This window comes from Oculina patagonica, chromosome 4, assembly GCF_052425735.1.
Source record: "Oculina patagonica isolate OP01 chromosome 4, crgOcupat, whole genome shotgun sequence".
In the NCBI taxonomy this organism is placed as follows: domain Eukaryota; kingdom Metazoa; phylum Cnidaria; class Anthozoa; order Scleractinia; family Oculinidae; genus Oculina; species Oculina patagonica.
The window spans coordinates 58,402,879-58,420,976 of NC_135761.1; the positions used below are offsets into that span (position 1 = coordinate 58,402,879).

The following is an 18,098-nucleotide window of genomic DNA, read 5'->3' on the forward strand; positions in this document are numbered from 1 at the left end:
AAGTGGAGCCGGATCTCTAGGCGAGCGCGAGTGCGAAGCACGAGGGGGTAGGTGTGGGGTCGAGCGAAGCGAGCAATAGAAAAAATAGTTTACCATTCTCACTCATTAATTATGCCGCTCATTGTCCGGCGTGGATAAGATATGGGAAAAGATTGTGGCCGAGGCAATGAGCGACTGGGTGAGAAAGCACTCTAGCTGTGTATTACGTCGCCGAAGGGGAGGTGGGAGGGTCGAAAATTTGTCCGGACTTCCCGGCTTGCGTATCTCTTTCGAAATGTCCCGAAACTAAGCAAAGAGATCTTTAAATACCGCGATTGTGCACATGCTGATTAGGCATTACATAATACAACTATCTATAAACAAACAGGGTTACGTAATCCACGCACTTGTGAATTCCGCGTCATAATTATGAATGAGAATAGTTTACCATTCTCACTCATTAATTATGCCGCTCATTGTCCGGCGTGGATAAGATATGGGAAAAGATTGTGGCCTACGGCTGCTCACGCACCTTGCTGCTTCAGTATAAACGCCAAAAGATCTCCCCATTTACAGGAAATAATCCACAAAATACACCTTCTCCCCAAAACTCAGAAAACCCCTCAAACCCCAACCGGTATATCCAACCACGAGAGAGGCCCAACCCAGCTAGTGGGGTTTCTTCCCTACACCATATAATAGCATGTATTTAGATCGTGGCTTATAATGAGAGTGAAGAAAAGAGTAAAGAAAACGCCAAGACCTAGGGCGGGCAGAATAACATCAGTGATGTCTGCGGAGAAAGGAAAACGTAAGACAAAAACGAAAAAAGAACAAAAGGGAAAAAACCCCACTAGCCAAGCCGGACCAGGAATCCGTCGTAAACGGATTATAGGGTGTAAATTAGAATACCCTTCTGATCGCGACAAGGCCAGTGGAGGGGGTGGACTGACTATTTTTATTATTATTATTATTATTATTATTATTATTAAAATGACATAATATTTAAAATTGTTAAAATTCTAGCTAGGGGAGAAGTTAAGGATAAACATAATTCCCGTATAACCCAGGTTGTAGCGTCTAAACGTGGATAAAATGCTAAACTCCATGGATAAAAACGGCCGACCGGCGAGCTTTTAATAATTACAAACTAAACCTTCAGAGATATACAATTGTCTATTTAAAGTTCCGCACTGGGATGTGTTAGGTAACAAACCTTACGTTAACCCAACTTGTTAACACTTTAACCTAAGCTCATTAACAATCAAACAGCAGTAAGCTCTTAAACAAAAGTCCACACATGGCAACTTCTGTATTTTTCTTGACATGAAAGCTTATCAATTCCAGACCGATAAACCATAACTAAGCACCTAACACACCAACACTTAAAAGGGCCGACACATGACTGTTGCCAAATACCCTCGATACCCAATTCAAACTTTAAACAAAGACGACGCATGGCTCTTGCCAACTTAGCTCGACACATGAGCACACTTGAGACCAAAACCGTAGCACGTCGTGAAACAAATTGTGCTCAACAAAGGAGCGAACATAGCTATAGCCGACACACGGCATGTTCCAATTTCTACTCGACACACGAGCGAACGTTTTAGCTACAACCGACACACGGCATCTGCCAATTTCTGCTCGACATATGAGCGAACGTTTTAGCTATAACAGCCGACACACGGCGTCTGCCAATCTCTGCTCGACACACGAGTGACGGAACGTTTTTGCTATTACAGCCGACACACGGCATCTGCCAATCTCTGCTCGACACACGAGCGACGGAACGTTTTAGCTATTACAGCCGACACACGGCATCTGCCAATTTCTGCTCGACACACGAGCGAACGTAAGCTACTACAGCCAACACACGGCGTCTGCCAATCTCTGCTCGACACACGAGCGAACGTAATTAAGCTACTACAGCCATAATAAACGGCGTCTGCTAATAAATTGCCATAAACAGAACTAGATATAAAGCACTCTACGCGATAAACAAACGAGATAGCAAACGAAAAAGAAAGCACATAAATGTTTTAAAATACCGAGTAATTGTTGTATACGTTGTCCCGCTTCTCCGGAAAGCTGTGGAACTGGAAAAGCGGCAGAGACTGGATATAAGCTGAAATACAGTGTAGGTCCTGTAGTTTAACAGCAGCGGCAGGGTAGGTACAGCCATTAACTTGCTTGGGCTTCGGCGACGTACGGCGAGAGTATAAGAAAATTCGTCCGGACTTCCCGGCTTGCGTATCTCTTTCGAAATGTCCCGAAACTAAGCAAAGAGATCTTTAAATACCGCGATTGTGCACATACTGATTAGGCATTACATAATACAACTATCTATAAACAAACAGGGTTACGTAATCCACGCACTTGTGAATTCCGCGTCATAATTATGAATGAGAATAGAGAGGCTGTAAACATCTTTGGAAAATAGTGGACTCATTAGACTCCTCAACTTGTTATCGCCAAGTCGTTAACAGTTGTGTCCCTTGACCTCTTAATTAAATCAGACCAATAAGATTTGAGCAGGAAATTGCAAAACGACTACAAGTACGAGTTTACAAACAAGAACGCGTGAGCTCCAAAAGACCTGAAAAAAAGAGGCATTAGGCCGAAACTGCCGAAATCAAGCGGTCCGATGTGTTCTGTTCTTTTGCAATTCGCTTCGGGAATTTTGACAACATTTCTAACAGCTCAACTGAAATTTATTTGTTGAGCCAAAACGTGAAGGTGTTGCATGGCGATAACTTGCGTAGCTGGCGGTACTGTTGGGTTTTAAAGCACGCACAAGCAAGCGGCGAAACCGCGATAACGAGCGGCACAGCCGCGAGAGGCTTGGGGAGAATCAACTCCTCCTCCCCAAGCCTCTCGCGGCTGCGCCGCTCGTTGTTTTTTTGCTTGTGCGCTCTTTAAAGGAGCTACGTCACGGACAATGCAACTTGAAAAAACTGGCAAGTTTTTTCAAGTTTCTCATACGTAATCCGTCTTAATCTTCATCAGTCAAGACCATCCTTGTTTATTTTCGAGTTTTTACCTCATGGTAATGAGGTATTAAAAATGACCCTTTATTTCCCTCACTCGCTCACTCACTCACTCCATTCCGATACCAAACCGCAATTTATGTATACATTAAACAGTAAACGTGCTGACAGAAAGGTCCTTTAAACGCATTCAACACATGTCAATCGGAAACAAATTATCCTCCAACCTCATTCCCAGGGTCTCTCTCTTCCAGGGAACGAGATTGATTATTCACAAAAGAAATTTTCCTAAATGCGAAAGAGGATCAAAGCTTATTACACTTAATTCTGGTGGTAAAAAAAAAAAAATTCATTCAAGCCTTAGAGCACAAGCTATCAATGACCCATTCACGCAACTCCCATGAAAAAAGAAAACATTCAAAGAGGGAAATGAAGTGAGATTGTGACTTACTGATATCTGGTATGAGATACTGATATCTGGTATGTGCTTCGAAGCCAGAGAGCACAAAGCATCAATGACGCAACTCCCATGGTTATTACACTTTGTTCTGGTAGTAAAAAAAATCGCTCAACAAAGCCTTAGAGCACAAGCTATCAATGACCCATTCACGCAACTCTCATGATAAAAAGAAAACATTCAAAGAGGCAAAGATTGTGACTTACTGATAGCAGGTATGAGATACATGCAGTTTCGCTTGCCATGTGACGTGATTTAATAAACGTTTCTACTCACTGCAAAAACACGAGTTTCATGCAGCACGTTTTTGTTTCGCATCACGTCATCCGTTAAACATTCAAAGGCAAATGAAGTGAGATTGTTAAATTATTGGACGCCTTTTTGGGAAAAAAGTGCGAAAGACGGCACTTGCTCGAAGGGTCTTTGATTATTACTCTGTTGGTGTTTTAATGCGTTAGAAAACTATTATTGAGGTTTCCTTTAATTTGAGAGTAATCAGAAAAATGACTTAAAATACCGTGACATAGCTCCTTCAAAACCCAACAATACCGCCAGCTACGCAGGCTAAAAAAAAAAATGGCGAAAGTTGGCAGAAGACGAGCCTCATGCGAGCGATTTAAAAGAATGTCTGTTTCGCCGCACACGTCTTCAGCGAGGCAAACCGTAGTAGATCGCAACGGCCTCTTTCTACTCATCGCTGAGAGACGGAACGCCTGGAGATATTTGTTAGCAGAATAGTCAACCGCTTCATCGTGAATCACGTCCTGCCATCCTGCCTCGTCCCGGACGTTTGGTCGTGCGCGGTGTGCTTGGCGTTGTGGGATTGATAAAGCGTGGTTTGCTTGGCGTAGTGGGACTGATAATAATAATCTTTATTTCAACACGGTAAAAATCATCAGGACTTAAAATACATAATACTTATTTAAAATTACTTAATACCTATTTTACATAATAAATTTAAATTGCATTAGTCGTCTACAATGATATTAATTAGTTATAATAAAAGAAATGCCTGCTTTCCATGAATGCCGTGTGATGTTAATATTTACATTGATTCTAGCCAAAAACGAAACTGCTGCAGCCGGATTTAAAGCTAGTGAGAGTTTGTGCTTGCCGTAGGTCGACAGGTAAACTGTTCCACAGCACCGCACCTCTATAGCTAAAACTGTTTTTAAGAAAATTAGTGCGGGGGAGCGGAACAGTTAGTTTGCCCGCGGACCCTCTCAGTGAATAGGTACACGTATCGCTTCTATTAGAAAACATTGTCCTAAGGTAGTCAGGTGCAAGACCATTGAGTGATTTATAGACCATGACGGCTGTTTTAAATTTAAATTGGACATCGAGTTTATTCCAGCCAAGTCTTGCAATAAGATCATCAGCATTGGCATCGTAGGAAGAAGAGGTCAAGATACGCGCAGCACGGTTTTGCAGTTTTTGTAGTTTACTTGCCAGAGTTTTACTGCAATTCCCCCAAACGACACTACAATAATCAAAATGGGGTTGTACTAAAGAGTTATAGATACATAGTAATGTCTTAAATGGAACAAAAGACCTGCTACGCTTAGGATGCCAATGCCAGATGCAATCTTTTTAGAAATATTTGTAATGTGTAGATTCCAAGTTAGGTTCTTATCTATATATACACCAAGGGATTTTGTAAATTCAACTTGCTTTATAGAGTCACCATTTATTGAGAAGGACAAAGGTCTACTCAAAGTACTTAACCTTTGCCTTGACCCTAGCAACATAAACTCAGTCTTAGACTTCTTAAGAGTGAGTTTATTTGCAATTAACCATTCAGAAACTTTAGTTAACTCATTATTCATGTTTTCTTCTAATAGGGTAACATCGTTACTGGCAAAGGTTAAGTGTGTGTCATCTGCGTACATCCTAGGTTGTGAAATAGAGAGACAGTTGGGCAAGTCGTTTATATAGAGTAAAAAGAGAAGTGGACCTAGGATTGTACCCTGGGGGATGCCGCACAATAGCGGTTTACTGTCCGAGAGACAACCGTTCACAAAACACTTTTGTTTTCGATCATCCAAATAGGAATTAAACCAGATATAAGTGACACCTGTGACACCAAAGGCTTTCAATTTTGATAGCAAGATTGTGTGATCGACGGTGTCAAAGGCCTTCTTCATATCTAGAAAAACAACAGCATTAACGTTGCCCTTATCAATTTTAAAAGCCCAGTTATCCGTGGCTTCAAGCAGGGCGGTAGCAGTGGAGTGAAGTGAACGAAACCCTGATTGACTACTGGAAATTAGATTGTTTTCAGTTAAATATTCATAAAATTGATTGTAAACGATTCTCTCAAAGACTTTAGCGACAACAGGAATTATAGAAATAGGACGATAGTTATTTAAATCTGAACGTTCACCCTGTTTGAATAGTGGAACGACTTTGGTGAATTTCCATGATGCAGGCGAGAAGCAGCTCGCTTTCAAACCATCTACCCCCGCGCTCCCTGTGTTCCTGCATTACCCCTTAACCGACCGGCCGATTAGCGCCTGGGGACGAGGCAGCAACATGTCTGGATAAACATGATCTGTTACGAGTGAGAAAATGCCTGTGATGACAACTCCTGGAAGCAATTTTGATCGGCTGTTGCCAAGGTGATGAAACTTTTGTCTCCTTTAAACCAATGAGAATTTTCCGTTTCTGCAGAAACGGGGAATCTACTTTTTTCAAAAGATGTCTACAGCCCCCGCCCCCGTCGCGTCTCCCGTTTTGCGCTGGCGTCCAGTTCTCTCGCGATTCTTTTCTCGCGTTCAACGATGGAAGAAAAATACGAGAAAATAAGAGGGCTGTGAACAGTCAATAATTTAAATGTTCTGAAAACCCGGACCCCCAACATTTTTGCCCTAGAGCCTTGGGCCACTGCATTCTTTAGGTTGTAGCCCTGGAGCTCTTAACCCTGTGGGACCCAGTTTTTTTACCTTCTCTGTTTACCTGCCCAACTTATAAACCAGACTTTTTCTTTCATATTACGTAGAATATATTTAAAGTTTTTTTCCAAACTGTAATTTTTCTCAAAAATCTATCCTTATCGAAACAATTTTTCATCTCCACAAGTAGAGGGTAGCCTCCTGTCGGTCCACTTGTTGACGAGAAATGGTAGACTGTCAAGAGAAAGAGCGGTAAAAGCCGCCTGATACACAAGCTGAAAAAAAATAAGATTAAACAATGTTGTGCGTAGTTACAAAACATGCTGTTTAATCAGTATAAATTCTACCATGGGTCCTACAAACCTTCTTACTGCTAGGTTGTTTTATGTACACGCTATTTGACCACAGTTGATAAAAATATGTACAGAGTGCCGCCGTTAACTGTCTACACATTTGGAAAGTAATGCAGAAACGTCGGTATTTTATCTGGCAATGTAGCGCCAATAAAAATCTTAATATTCGACAACTAGGATGCAAAACACTTCCCTGTTTCAACCTGAGATTGTCTTAACAAAAACCAAAATCAAATCGTATGAAAATAAATCGCTTTTTGTTTCTATTTCAACAATCTGGCTAAAGAAACGCGGTTATGGCCGCAATCCGAAGGCTCTTGACATTTTTTAGTTCTAGCCGGGCAGACACAAGGATCGAGATAATATAATTACTATCAGTCAAAATTTCACAAATACAAGTCAAACAAGTTGATGGCCGTCGACAAGCTGTTCTGAAATTGTCAATTTTCTAATTCACAGACATGCACTGATTGAGGGACATTCGTATTCTGTTCAAATTCCAAATGTTCTACATGATACGCGTCAGTCTTTGGAACTGGTTCCGTTTGTTCCTGGCTATGCTCTTATAGTAGGACCAGTCAGTTCTGATGTTTTCTTTTCGATTCATGACTTGAACTAAGTTTCTTATATGAACGGAATGATTGCTTTGCTGTCAGTTTGAGTTTCAAGAAACGAGTTCAAATTCCTGTCCTTTCTAATTCTAGAAGAAACAAACAGTTTCTGCTCAATGAAAGTGCCATCGAGATTTTTCTCAATTCATTAAAAATACGGGTCTTATCTTTACCCTCTTAGTAGAAAGTTAAAAGGCCGGTTAGAAAGTTAGTTCCCAAGGGTTTTCAGGAACATCACTATCTTGGTCATCATCATAGACGCCGATAAGTTTAGGTAGTGCTTGCTTGAGGGAGTCTCGAACATAATTCATATCTTCCACAGAATGACCTGTTTCATAAATCCGAAGTTCCTGAAGTTTCAGTAAGTTGCTGACGTGTGGTACAATAGATTTCACTGCGTGACCCAGTGGATTGCCTGATAAATTCAGTTCCTCCAGATTAGGAGTGAATCGGAAGTTCTCAAGCAAACCGCACAAGTCATCTTGAGACATATTTAAGTTCTGTAGATCCAAATCTATCAAATTGGGAAAGAAGCGGAAGCTTTTGGTGAGTGGAGCAAGACAGCCTCTCATGCTGAAATCACTGAAGGTGAGCAAAGATAATGTTTTATTAAATCCACCAAACAGCGCCTCCATTTCCACAGGTTGCAGAATGCTTCCATCGACACCAGTTAACTCAAGTGTTTGTAAGGACGACATTTCAGGAAGTGACCGACCAAGCACTACAGCTACTGCTGGAGTTAGGATTATTCCAATCAGTGCCAGTTCCTCGAGAGCCTTGTGTGTAAATCCACCGACTATGTTTGCTTTCGATGTAGAACAATGTGGGTAGCTCAGTGCTTCGCTCCATACTGTCAGTTCCTTTAGATTAGGAAGGAACCTTAAGCCGTTCAACAAACAGCACAAGTTATGTTCATCTACATTGAATCCACCAAGACACAATTCGCTCAAATTGGGGAAGAAGCGGAAACTGTTGGTGAGTGGAGTAATGCTGCTTCTGACGTTGAAACGAGAAAAGTTAAATTTGTACAAAGGTAATGTTCTGTTGAATCCACCAAACAGTGAAACTAGATCAGCTTCCAAAATGCTTTCATGTACCCCAGTTAACCCGAGTTCTTCTAAGGCCACCATTTCAGTAAGTAACCGACCAAGAACCGCTGCTGCTGCTGGAGTCAGGCTTATTTCATCCAGGCTCAATCTCTTGTTGTTCCTGTCTGCATATCTGCTGGACGTTAATGTTAATTTCGCTGTGCAGCAATCTGCATGATCCAGAGGTTTGCTCTGTACACTCAGTGCCGTTAGATTAGGTATGAATCTTAAGCTCTCCTGTTCAGCCATGTGTAACTTTTCAAGCTCTAACATTCTGAAATCGGGAAAGAAGCAAAGGGTTTTGATGAGTGAAGCAAGAGAACTTTTTATGCTGAAATTTCTGAAAATAAGTTCCCTCAACGGCGACCTTTTGTTAAATCTGCCAAACAACACCTCCACTTCCTCAGTTTCCAAAACGCTTTCATTCACCCCGGTAAACTCGAGCGTTTGTAAGGACAACATTCCAGGAAGTGACCGACTGAGCACTTTGGCTACTGCTGGTGTCAGGGTTATTTCACTCAGTAACAGTCTCTCAAGAGCTCTGTGAGTAAATTCATCGACTGTGTTTACTTCCACTGTAAGGCAATGTGAGTAGCTCAATGGTTCGCCCAAAACTTCTAGTTTCAACAGGTGAGGGACGAATCGTAAGCTGTCCAGCAAGCAACACAAGTTATGTTCATTTACACTGAATCCACCAAGACACAACTCGCTCAAATTAGGGAAGAAGTGGAACCTGTTGGTGAGTGGAGCAACACCATCTTTAACGCTGAAACCACGGAAGGTAAGATCGCACAATGGCAATGTTCTGTTGAATCCGCTAAACAGTGCATCTACTTTCACAGCTTGCAAATTACTTCGATCCCGCGATGCCTCTAACATGAGTGAGTTTAAGGATAACATTTCAGGAAGTAACCGACCAAGCGCTGCTGCTGCTGCTGGAGTCAGACTTATTCCATCCAGGCTCAAATACTTGTAATTCCCGTCTGCAGAACTGGGTGATGTTAATGTTAATTCCGCTGTGCAGCAATCCATATGAACCAGAGGTTTGCTCAGTATTCTCAGTTCATTTATATTAGGAATGAGTCTTAAGCTCTCCAGCAGACTGCACTGCCTATGTTCAGTCATGTTTAACATTTCAAGCTTTACATGTAACTCTGTCAAACTGGGGAAGAAGCTGAGGCTTTTGAAGAGTGGAGTAAGACAGCCTGTGACGCTGAAACCACTGAAAATGAGAGAACGCAATGGCAACGTTTTGTTTACTCCGCCAAATAGCGCCTCCATTTCCTGAGTTTGCAAAATACTTCCATCCACCCCAAATAACTGGAGTATTGTTAAGGACGACATTTCAGGAAGTGATCGACCGAGTGCTGTTGCTGCCGCTAGAGTCAGGCTTATTCCATCCAGGTGCAGGTCCATACGGCCATTTGTCGTTGTGTACCAATAAGCGTGACCCTCTTGTTTCCCCTGTATGCACAGTTTCGTCAAATTGCGAGTGAACCTAAAGCTCTCCAGTAACCTACACTGGTCATCTTCATCCATGTTTAACTATTCAAGCTTCAACTCTGTCAACTTAGGGAAAAATTTGAAGCTTTTGGTGAGTGGAACAAGACAGCCTGTCACGCTGAAACCACTGAAGATAAGCTTGGACAAACACAATGTTTTATTAAATCGGCCTAACAGTGCCACCATTTCCTCAGCTTGCAGAATGCTTCCACTGACCCCAGTTAACACGAGCTCTTGTAAGTACGACATTTCAGGAACTGACCGACCAAGCGCTGCAGCTGCTGTTGAAGTAAGGCTTATTCCATTCAGTGCCAGTCCCTTGAGAGTTGTGTGTGTGAAACTTGTAACCAGTGTGTCCACTGCTTGAGAACAACAATCTTTCAAGTCGAGGCCAAGAGTGATGATTTTGTTAGATAGCGGTAACAAACTGACAAGCTTTACTGCTCCAGCTGATGTAAGGTGAACATTGCCGAAAAGGTTGGAATAAGAGCCAATCGTCAAAGAGCACTTTTTGTGGTTTGATAATTGTTCCAAAAGATCACACACGGAGTCATCGCTCTCTCGAACTTCAACCCTATTCAAATGCTTACAATTTCGAATGACTGAAGCAAGAGCTTTCGCTGTTTGGCTCCTTAGCCTAGAAAAATGTACAGAACGTAAGAATTTCAGACATGACTGCACTGAACACAAACTTGCGGCAGCAGATGAAGCAGAACCCGTAGAAAATTCTGTAAAAAGTCTGGCAGGTTCATCACACCACAGGTGCAATTTTGTTACGTAAAACTGAAACTGACCATTACGGCAACAAAGAATTGAACTAAAAGAGCAGCACGAGAACAGACAGCAATGGACCTTTTTTACCAGCAAGTCTCCAACTGTAAGAATTTTAGAACTGTCTGGTATTGTAAGTGGCACGTGCAAACAATTGAGAAACTCCAGTGACTCATACATTACTGAGTCTTCATTATTAAAGTAAATTGATTCAAATAGAAAAGCACAGTAACGTGATAGTTTAGTCAAGACGTTCACATTCGGCACAAGTTTAGAAATCGGTCGATCACGAGTAACAAGGATGACTCTACAAGTGCAATCAAAACAATGACTTAAGAGTTCAGCCTTGGAGCGAACTTCTCGGAAAGAGTCGTAAACCAAGTCACTGAACCATCTGTGCCTATCAGTGACGTCACACAGTGGCACGTCTGTCTCGTTTTCTCCATCTGGTATTGTCTTTGATAAATCCAGTGTTGGGTCAGATTTTCGGACTGATGTCAAATGCTGAAAAACCTGCACTGCTCCATCGTCAGACAAACCACAAATGAACTGAAAAACATTCTTCAAGGCCTGACAATCCTCCAAGGTGCGGGCGTGCTGTTCAATTCCACCGAGACTTCCTTCATGGACACAACTGTAGGCGATGTACCACACCGCTAGGTATTCTTGAATGCTCTTGTGGATGAAGGACACCATCTCCTTTGGTTCAAGACTTGGTCCGTACTCGGATACTTGAAGAAGACCAACAATGACACTTTCTTCACCACGCACTTTATCAGGCAGTTGACCAAACTCGAACATCAGATCACCTTTAAGAAGACCTTCCAAAGCAACCTTTCCTATCTCAGCAAGGATCTCCTTGTAATTCTCTTCTTTAAGTTTCGAGACGTGAGAAGGAGAGTGCCTTTTGTAGCTGTGCTGCAAAATGTGTTTCGTAATTGCTCGAAACAATTTAGTTTTACTTTCAACAAGCTCCATCAACTTCTCCTTTCCTTCCTTCCATAGCAAGCAAAAAAAGAGATTCAGTAACGGAACTCTTGCCAAGTCTTCCATCTTACTCTTCTCAAGGAATTGCAGCAGCTCATCCACCTGAGCTTGGCTCGTCAGCATTTTTTTCATAAAGTCCTTTCTATCAGATAAATTAAACCCAGTGATCTCGGCTTGTATGTCGGCAGGTCCTCGTATCTCATCTGCTCTGGAAGATCGAGTGGTTACCAGGACAGTACAGTCTCTCAGAATATTCCCATGAAATAGTTTGTAGATTGGAGAGTTGCTTCTGCTGCCATACTTTTCTTCTGCTTCGCTGCCAGTACGGTACTCATCATAACCATCAAATACAACCAGAACTTTCTCTTGGTTCCTATCTAAGTAAGAAAGGAGATCATCTATTGATTTTTCTTCATCCTCTGGAAACAGATGAGAGGCACTTATGACTTCTCTCAACGTCTGGCATTTGGATACCTCTTTAAGGTTAATAGACACTACAAGCTCAAACTTCCTCAGTGCGTCTTTCTGCTCCTCATTTCCGCTCCTCTTTGCCGTTTCAAGACTTGACCAATCCACCAGCAGCTTTTTAACGAAAGTAGTTTTTCCAATCCCAGTTTCCCCTTGCACGAGAATTCTCTTTGGTACAGCTCCGTTCTTGGTTTTCTCAGTAAATAGTTCAGTGTAATGACTCAGTTCCTTTTTTGATGACCCAGCTAAGGTTTGTTCCTCTTTCACCCAGGACAGTCGAGTGTAGATCTGGTCAAGTTCCACCTGAAATACCGAGGACCACACAGTGGTGGGCACCTTGGCTGTTCTTTGATAACGCTCCGCAAGCTTCCTCTGACAGGTTTTCACATCAAAAGTGTCCACAGGAGAAGCCACTGATGAGAGAACATAAAAGCTAACTGAGATAACAACGAAAAATTATAAAATACAAACTAAAACAAATTGATTAAATGGCAGACACGGTTGGAGTTGTGTTTTGATGATGTGTGGCAAAGGACGTTAAGAACAGCAACAATTGACCCACTGCACACGGATTGTAACGTGGTTGTAACGCACTCCTCCCCCCACCCCGGTACCCCAACCCCCTCGTGCCTCTGGTTTTACATTGGTGTCCAGTTGTCTTGCGATTCTTTTCCCGCGTTCAACCATCAAAGAAAACTACGAGAAATAGAGGGCTGTGATTAGTTTACATGCACTTACATGTAAATGGCTTCCAGCTTTTAAGAGGTTCACAAAAGGTTGTGTTCGAGCTTGAGCAATGGGATAAAGAAATGGGCCTCAGTAAATGGACCTCAGTAACTAATAGTTACTTAAAAATATAGTGTTAAATTTTTCTTTTATCTTTTCCCATTATTTTTCTTATATATTAACCAATAATAGAGGAGCAATAGGTACATGTATGTCTGCATGTGGATCACCATCCAAACGTATATGTTTAAATCAAAAATTTATTTTTTCTTTGCATCATGTGGTAGAAAGAATCGCTGTCATTGTGTCATCTGTTTTGAGAAGCATTTTTGCTGTCTATATATAGAATTGAAAAGCAATATTTTAAACAAATCTCCACTAAGAAAATGAGTTTCCATACGCTTTTGGCGAAAATAACCAGCTGTTAACTTCATTTTGTGTCGGTACAAAAACTCTGTTTTCTGAAAAAAAAAAACCCGCACCGGTGTGGACGAGACCAACTGAAGAGGTTATTACACATATAACGGGGGCAATTTGGGGGACTGTTCCGGCTATTCTCATTCTGGTTTAGGAATAACAGAATACACGGAATATATCAATTCCCAAAAGAACACATAATTATTCTGAAAACGAAATACTGGTGGCGAAGGTGACCTGAGATGTATTGTATCTGGGCACGCAAAAAGTTGCAAACGACCTGGGGCATGGTCGCCGCGTATGATTTCCCGCCAAAACTATCCCAAAAGAATGCATAATTATTCTGCCTATTTCGAGTAGGGAGTGACTATTCTGCTCTCAGTTCATGTCGTGAGGCTTCTCATTTTTTCATACACGAGGAATAAATCACACTTAACTTATTTTTTTTAAGTTAAAAAAAGTTGAGACCGAGAGGATTTGAACCCGGGTCACCGGCATGCCGAGCAGGAATGATGTATCCACTAGGCCTCTGATGTCCAGCTACCAGAATCTTGATTTTTTAAGATAGAAATCTTAACCCTACAGTATTATAAAAGCTAACCGCAAGCAACCGGGGCAAACTAAAGTAGCCTAACCGGAGTGCTATTTAGGCTAACCGGAGCGTTATTGAGTGTTACGTGGTATAAATATGTCATGAGGTGTCTCACTATTGTCTCATGACATCAACTGAGTGCTAAATAGTTAGTCCCATTCCGAGTAAACCACATTCAGTTCATTCCATTCATTCTAAAAACAGAAAAGCTCCCAAAAGAACATGATCACCGTCTACTCTGAGTATTCCTATTCCGGAATAGTCCCAAAACAATGCGCCCTAAATATATTGGGGCATTGCGGTAGCAATTCACATTTTCAATTAAAAAATGTAATGTGGGGCCTTTAAATCCCCCTTAATCATTGATGATTGTTCTAACTGCACAAAAAATTATCTACTAACTTTGAGGATGATGACTTCTTAGACAAGTGGGTTCTCCATGATGCTGAGTGGCTACAGGAAAAGGCAACTGACGGTCAAGCCCATAGTTAGTAGAGGGGATGATGAAGAAGAAAAAATAAATTAAATTAATTTACCAAACTTAAGTACAGGTTTTATTGTATCTGTTCAATTTCCAATATTACTACTGAGATGCTTTAATAACAAAACTTAACAAACATTCCTCCGGTGTGTACATGGACACTACACAAGTATTTCACACCGCAACCATGTAAGTCGCCATGAGAAGTCTAAACAGAAATTGGTAACTGAATTTGCTAGACTAAAGTCTGCAAATTTTTGTTTTGCACCAGCCCAGTTTAAAATTTTATCACTGCAAATAGATCCCCATTCTCTTTTCAATCGTTAAGTGTTAATGTGGATTGTTACAATCCATTACAGGGAGGCATAATTTGGCAAGAGAAATACCGTATTTTAATTTTTCGTGCCTAAAATGCGGCGCTTTTTCGAGGGCGACGCTTATTTAAAATTTGGCCGCCAGAAAGAATCTTATATTTTACAGTAATTAAAAAAAAGTGTCTTTTGGTTCTCAGTATGCATCTCTTGCTGAAGAGAGAAGTGGCGCTAGGCAAAGTTTGTGGCCTTCACAACATTTACAGAACTACGTATTGTAAGAATGTTGGATAGAAAAACCAATGGAGGAGCGGTAAAACAATCACTTTAAACTGCAAAACATCGCTTTTGCTGGAAAGAAACTTCCAAGTATGTTCTAGAGTTGCTTTGTAGTGCTGTTTTTAGTTAAACGGAATTCATCGAATAAGCGCTGCATCGGTACTGCGGCGCTTATTCGGGGGCGGCGCTTATTGACTTTTTGGGCCCAACTGCGGCGCTTATTCGGGGGGGGGGGGAGGGGGGCTTATTCCAGTAAATACGGTATTTCATATGGTAACCTTTACAGTGCGTTTACTCGAACCGGGGCAACGGTGGTCCGTTGCGAAAAAATGTTCCTATCCTTTGTTTTCAATTAAAACTGTGATTGGTTAATTTTGTTCAGGGTGCCATGTCTCTTCAAAACAACAAAAGAAATTGTGCAATAAGGTGGAGGGCCTTTGAGGGCACCTGTCAATTGTTGCCTACAACAATAACTCCAACTTACTCTGAGTGGCTGCAGAAAAAGGCAAACCATTGTTATCCACTAATGAAGAAGTCCTGCCATGACCAGAGGAGTCTGAAAACAAGAGAAAACAAACTCCTTTAAAAATTCTGCCATGATTCTTCAACACAACAAAAGAAATTGTGAAATAAGGCAGAGGGCCTTTGAGGGCACCTGTCAATTGTTGCCTACAACAATAACTCCAACTTACTCTGAGTGTGCCTTCCCTGATAACTGGGTTCTTCATGATTCTGACTGGCCACAGCAGGGGGAAACTGACTGTATCCCACTGATGAAGGCAGCCATCCAGGGGAACCTTGACCAAAAGTAAAACATTTACACAGTCACTGCCATGCTAATCGTGGACACTGTAAGTAAATATTGTGGTAGGAGGCTGACCAATTGACTATAAAGCATGGAGGAGTTGTATTCAGGGAACCAAACACAAATCCATCTATTGGCAGGGAGGAGGGATTGAACCCAGGACCTCTGGATAAGTCCACTAGGCCATGTCGTCTCCACTAGTTCAGAGAAGAACATGTACCACTGATTGAACAACACTTTCAAAAGAATGTGTAGTGCTGTCCCATGGAGATGAGTGCTTAAGAATAGTTAGAACCCTACATTTTTTGCTTACGATTCTTTTCCAGCAGGATTTAGGAGCACTATTGTAGCAATTACCGCTTTCAATAAAAAATATAATAGTGATAAGGAGAAGTGAGGCCAGTGGCTTTAAAATCCTTGTTTGAAGTATGGTTTGTCCTGATTGCACAAGAAAATTTCCTACTCACTCTGAGCATAATGACTTCTCAGATAAGTGGGTTCTCCATGATGCTGAGTGGCTGCAGGAAAAGGCAACTGACTGTGTCTCACTGTTATGAACACGGGTAGCCACAAATGAGGAAGAAGAAACAGATTCAATTAAACCAATCTTAAGCACGAGGTGAGGTGCTTTAAATACTAAATATACAGTAGACGTATGCACTGCATTGGCAAAATGATAATTATTGTGTATGAGTTATCCAAGCCGCAACCATTATGGTCACCATGGAAAGTTAAAAAAAATTGGTAACTGAATTTTCTGGACTACCTTATTCTTACTACCGTAAAGTTCCGTGTATAAGCCGCACCCATAGATAAGCCGCACCCCCGACTTGGAAGCTCAAATTTCAAAAAAAAAAATTACAGACAAAAAAGTTTGAAGTTCAAGTGAAGTGCTATTGGTAAACAAACAAGGGCATACAAGCACGGTTTCAAAACACTGACATGGCAGTTGTTGCAAAGTTTAATATGAATTAACCCGTGTAAAAAACCAACCGGGATCTTGGCGGGATCTTGCCGGGATCCCGGCAGGACGGGACCGGGAATCTTGGCAGGATTAAGGCCGCCGGGATCCCGCCTCCCGGCAGGAATCCCGCCGGGATGCCGGCGGCCATAATCCCGGCAGGATCCCGGCGGGATGCCGGCCGGGAATCCTGGCGGGAAAAGAATTCCCGGCGGCCATAATCCCGCCAAGATTCCCGGCGAATTATCTTGCCGAGAATCTCGCCAAGATGTTGGCCTGAAGAGAAATTCCCCGCAGCCAAAATCTTAACAAGATTCATGGCAAGGATCCCGGCAAGAATTTTGGTTATCGACAATTTCTTTTCTCAAAGAGATTCATGGCAGGAATTCTGGCATTTATTTACAGCGTAGATCAAATACTGACAAACTAATTAAAAACATAGTAAACACATCTTGGGGTTTCGCATACCGGCAAAACAAACACACTGGTTCTGTATCAAAACAACATCATTTATTTACAGAAGCTTACAGAAAAAGATGGCCACAGTTTTGCTACCAAGCACATATATTTCTCAATGGTTGCACAAGCCGGAGAGCACGAGCTTTAGTTCACAAGCAAAAAAGCGAATATTTTTTTGTAAAATGTTTTGAACGAAACAACAAATACATAAAGGCAACTAACCTTTACCTTGTACTCAAGCGAAGGAAGATGCAATGATGTGAACTACCAAACGAGCGAACTATCTTTTGATCATCTGCGAACAAACCGCCGAAGAAGACGAAGGAGCATTCTTTCTCGAAGCTTTTTAAATAACAATACAATATTTAAGCATTAAGTTTACGTCTCAAGCATCAACAGGTTCAACTTCGCATTGAATGGCCCTTACTCAAAATGTCTATCTCCTTCCACTGTTCGAAGTTTGTAGTTTTTTTTTAAAAAAACACAGTTCAGCTGTAGCTCAGTCAAACCATGACGAATCCCACACGATGGCGCTGTCAAATTAACAAGCTGTCGCTCGAATTAACAGCAAATTCCAGCAGTTTCCACAGAGGAGCTTTTTCCTGAAGTAAGGTCGATTCTTAACTCAAGTTCATAACAAAAGCAGCCAAAAAAACACATTTTTCCAGCCCTGATTGTAAAGAGCAAGCACTCCGACTGAAAATAAAATTTTTCTCTTCCCGAGGGTGGCGTGTACAATGTCCCACGTGACCTAAGGCAGCCAATCGAAACGCTCAGTTCACGACACCTTGCGGGAAAAGGCGGGAATACATGTTCGCTATCTGGGTGGTCTTCGGGAAGGTAAATGAACTCTAAAAACATAAATCTCTTTCATATGCTCTTCGGAGCCACAATTAAAATAGCATCTAGATGTTTTTTCAATGCAAAAAGCGCAATTACAGCGAATTCCCGAGTGCATTTGCATTTGGA

General features: G+C 41.7%; 3 protein-coding genes across 7 annotated transcripts in view; all 3 read right to left on the reverse strand.

Moving 5' to 3' along the window:
* LOC144650891 (uncharacterized) overlaps positions 1-18,098 on the reverse strand; it is a 157,447-nt gene that overhangs the window by 111,609 nt on the left and 27,740 nt on the right. The gene's annotated exons all lie outside the window — the stretch shown is intronic.
* LOC144650900 (uncharacterized) overlaps positions 1-18,098 on the reverse strand; it is a 111,132-nt gene that overhangs the window by 82,794 nt on the left and 10,240 nt on the right. The window contains exons 6-8 of the mRNA XM_078510689.1: positions 16,177-16,257; positions 15,597-15,701; positions 15,389-15,460 (exon numbers count right to left, since the gene is read on the reverse strand). Coding sequence (XP_078366815.1) covers positions 15,389-15,460; positions 15,597-15,701; positions 16,177-16,257 — 258 coding nt within the window. The remainder of the gene's footprint in view (positions 1-15,388; positions 15,461-15,596; positions 15,702-16,176; positions 16,258-18,098) is intronic.
* Positions 9,915-18,098, reverse strand: part of LOC144650902 (uncharacterized) — a 43,044-nt gene continuing 34,860 nt past the window's right edge. For all 3 annotated transcript variants that reach the window (XM_078510690.1, XM_078510691.1, XM_078510692.1), the window contains one exon: positions 9,915-12,511. In XM_078510690.1, coding sequence (XP_078366816.1) covers positions 9,915-12,511 — 2,597 coding nt within the window. The remainder of the gene's footprint in view (positions 12,512-18,098) is intronic.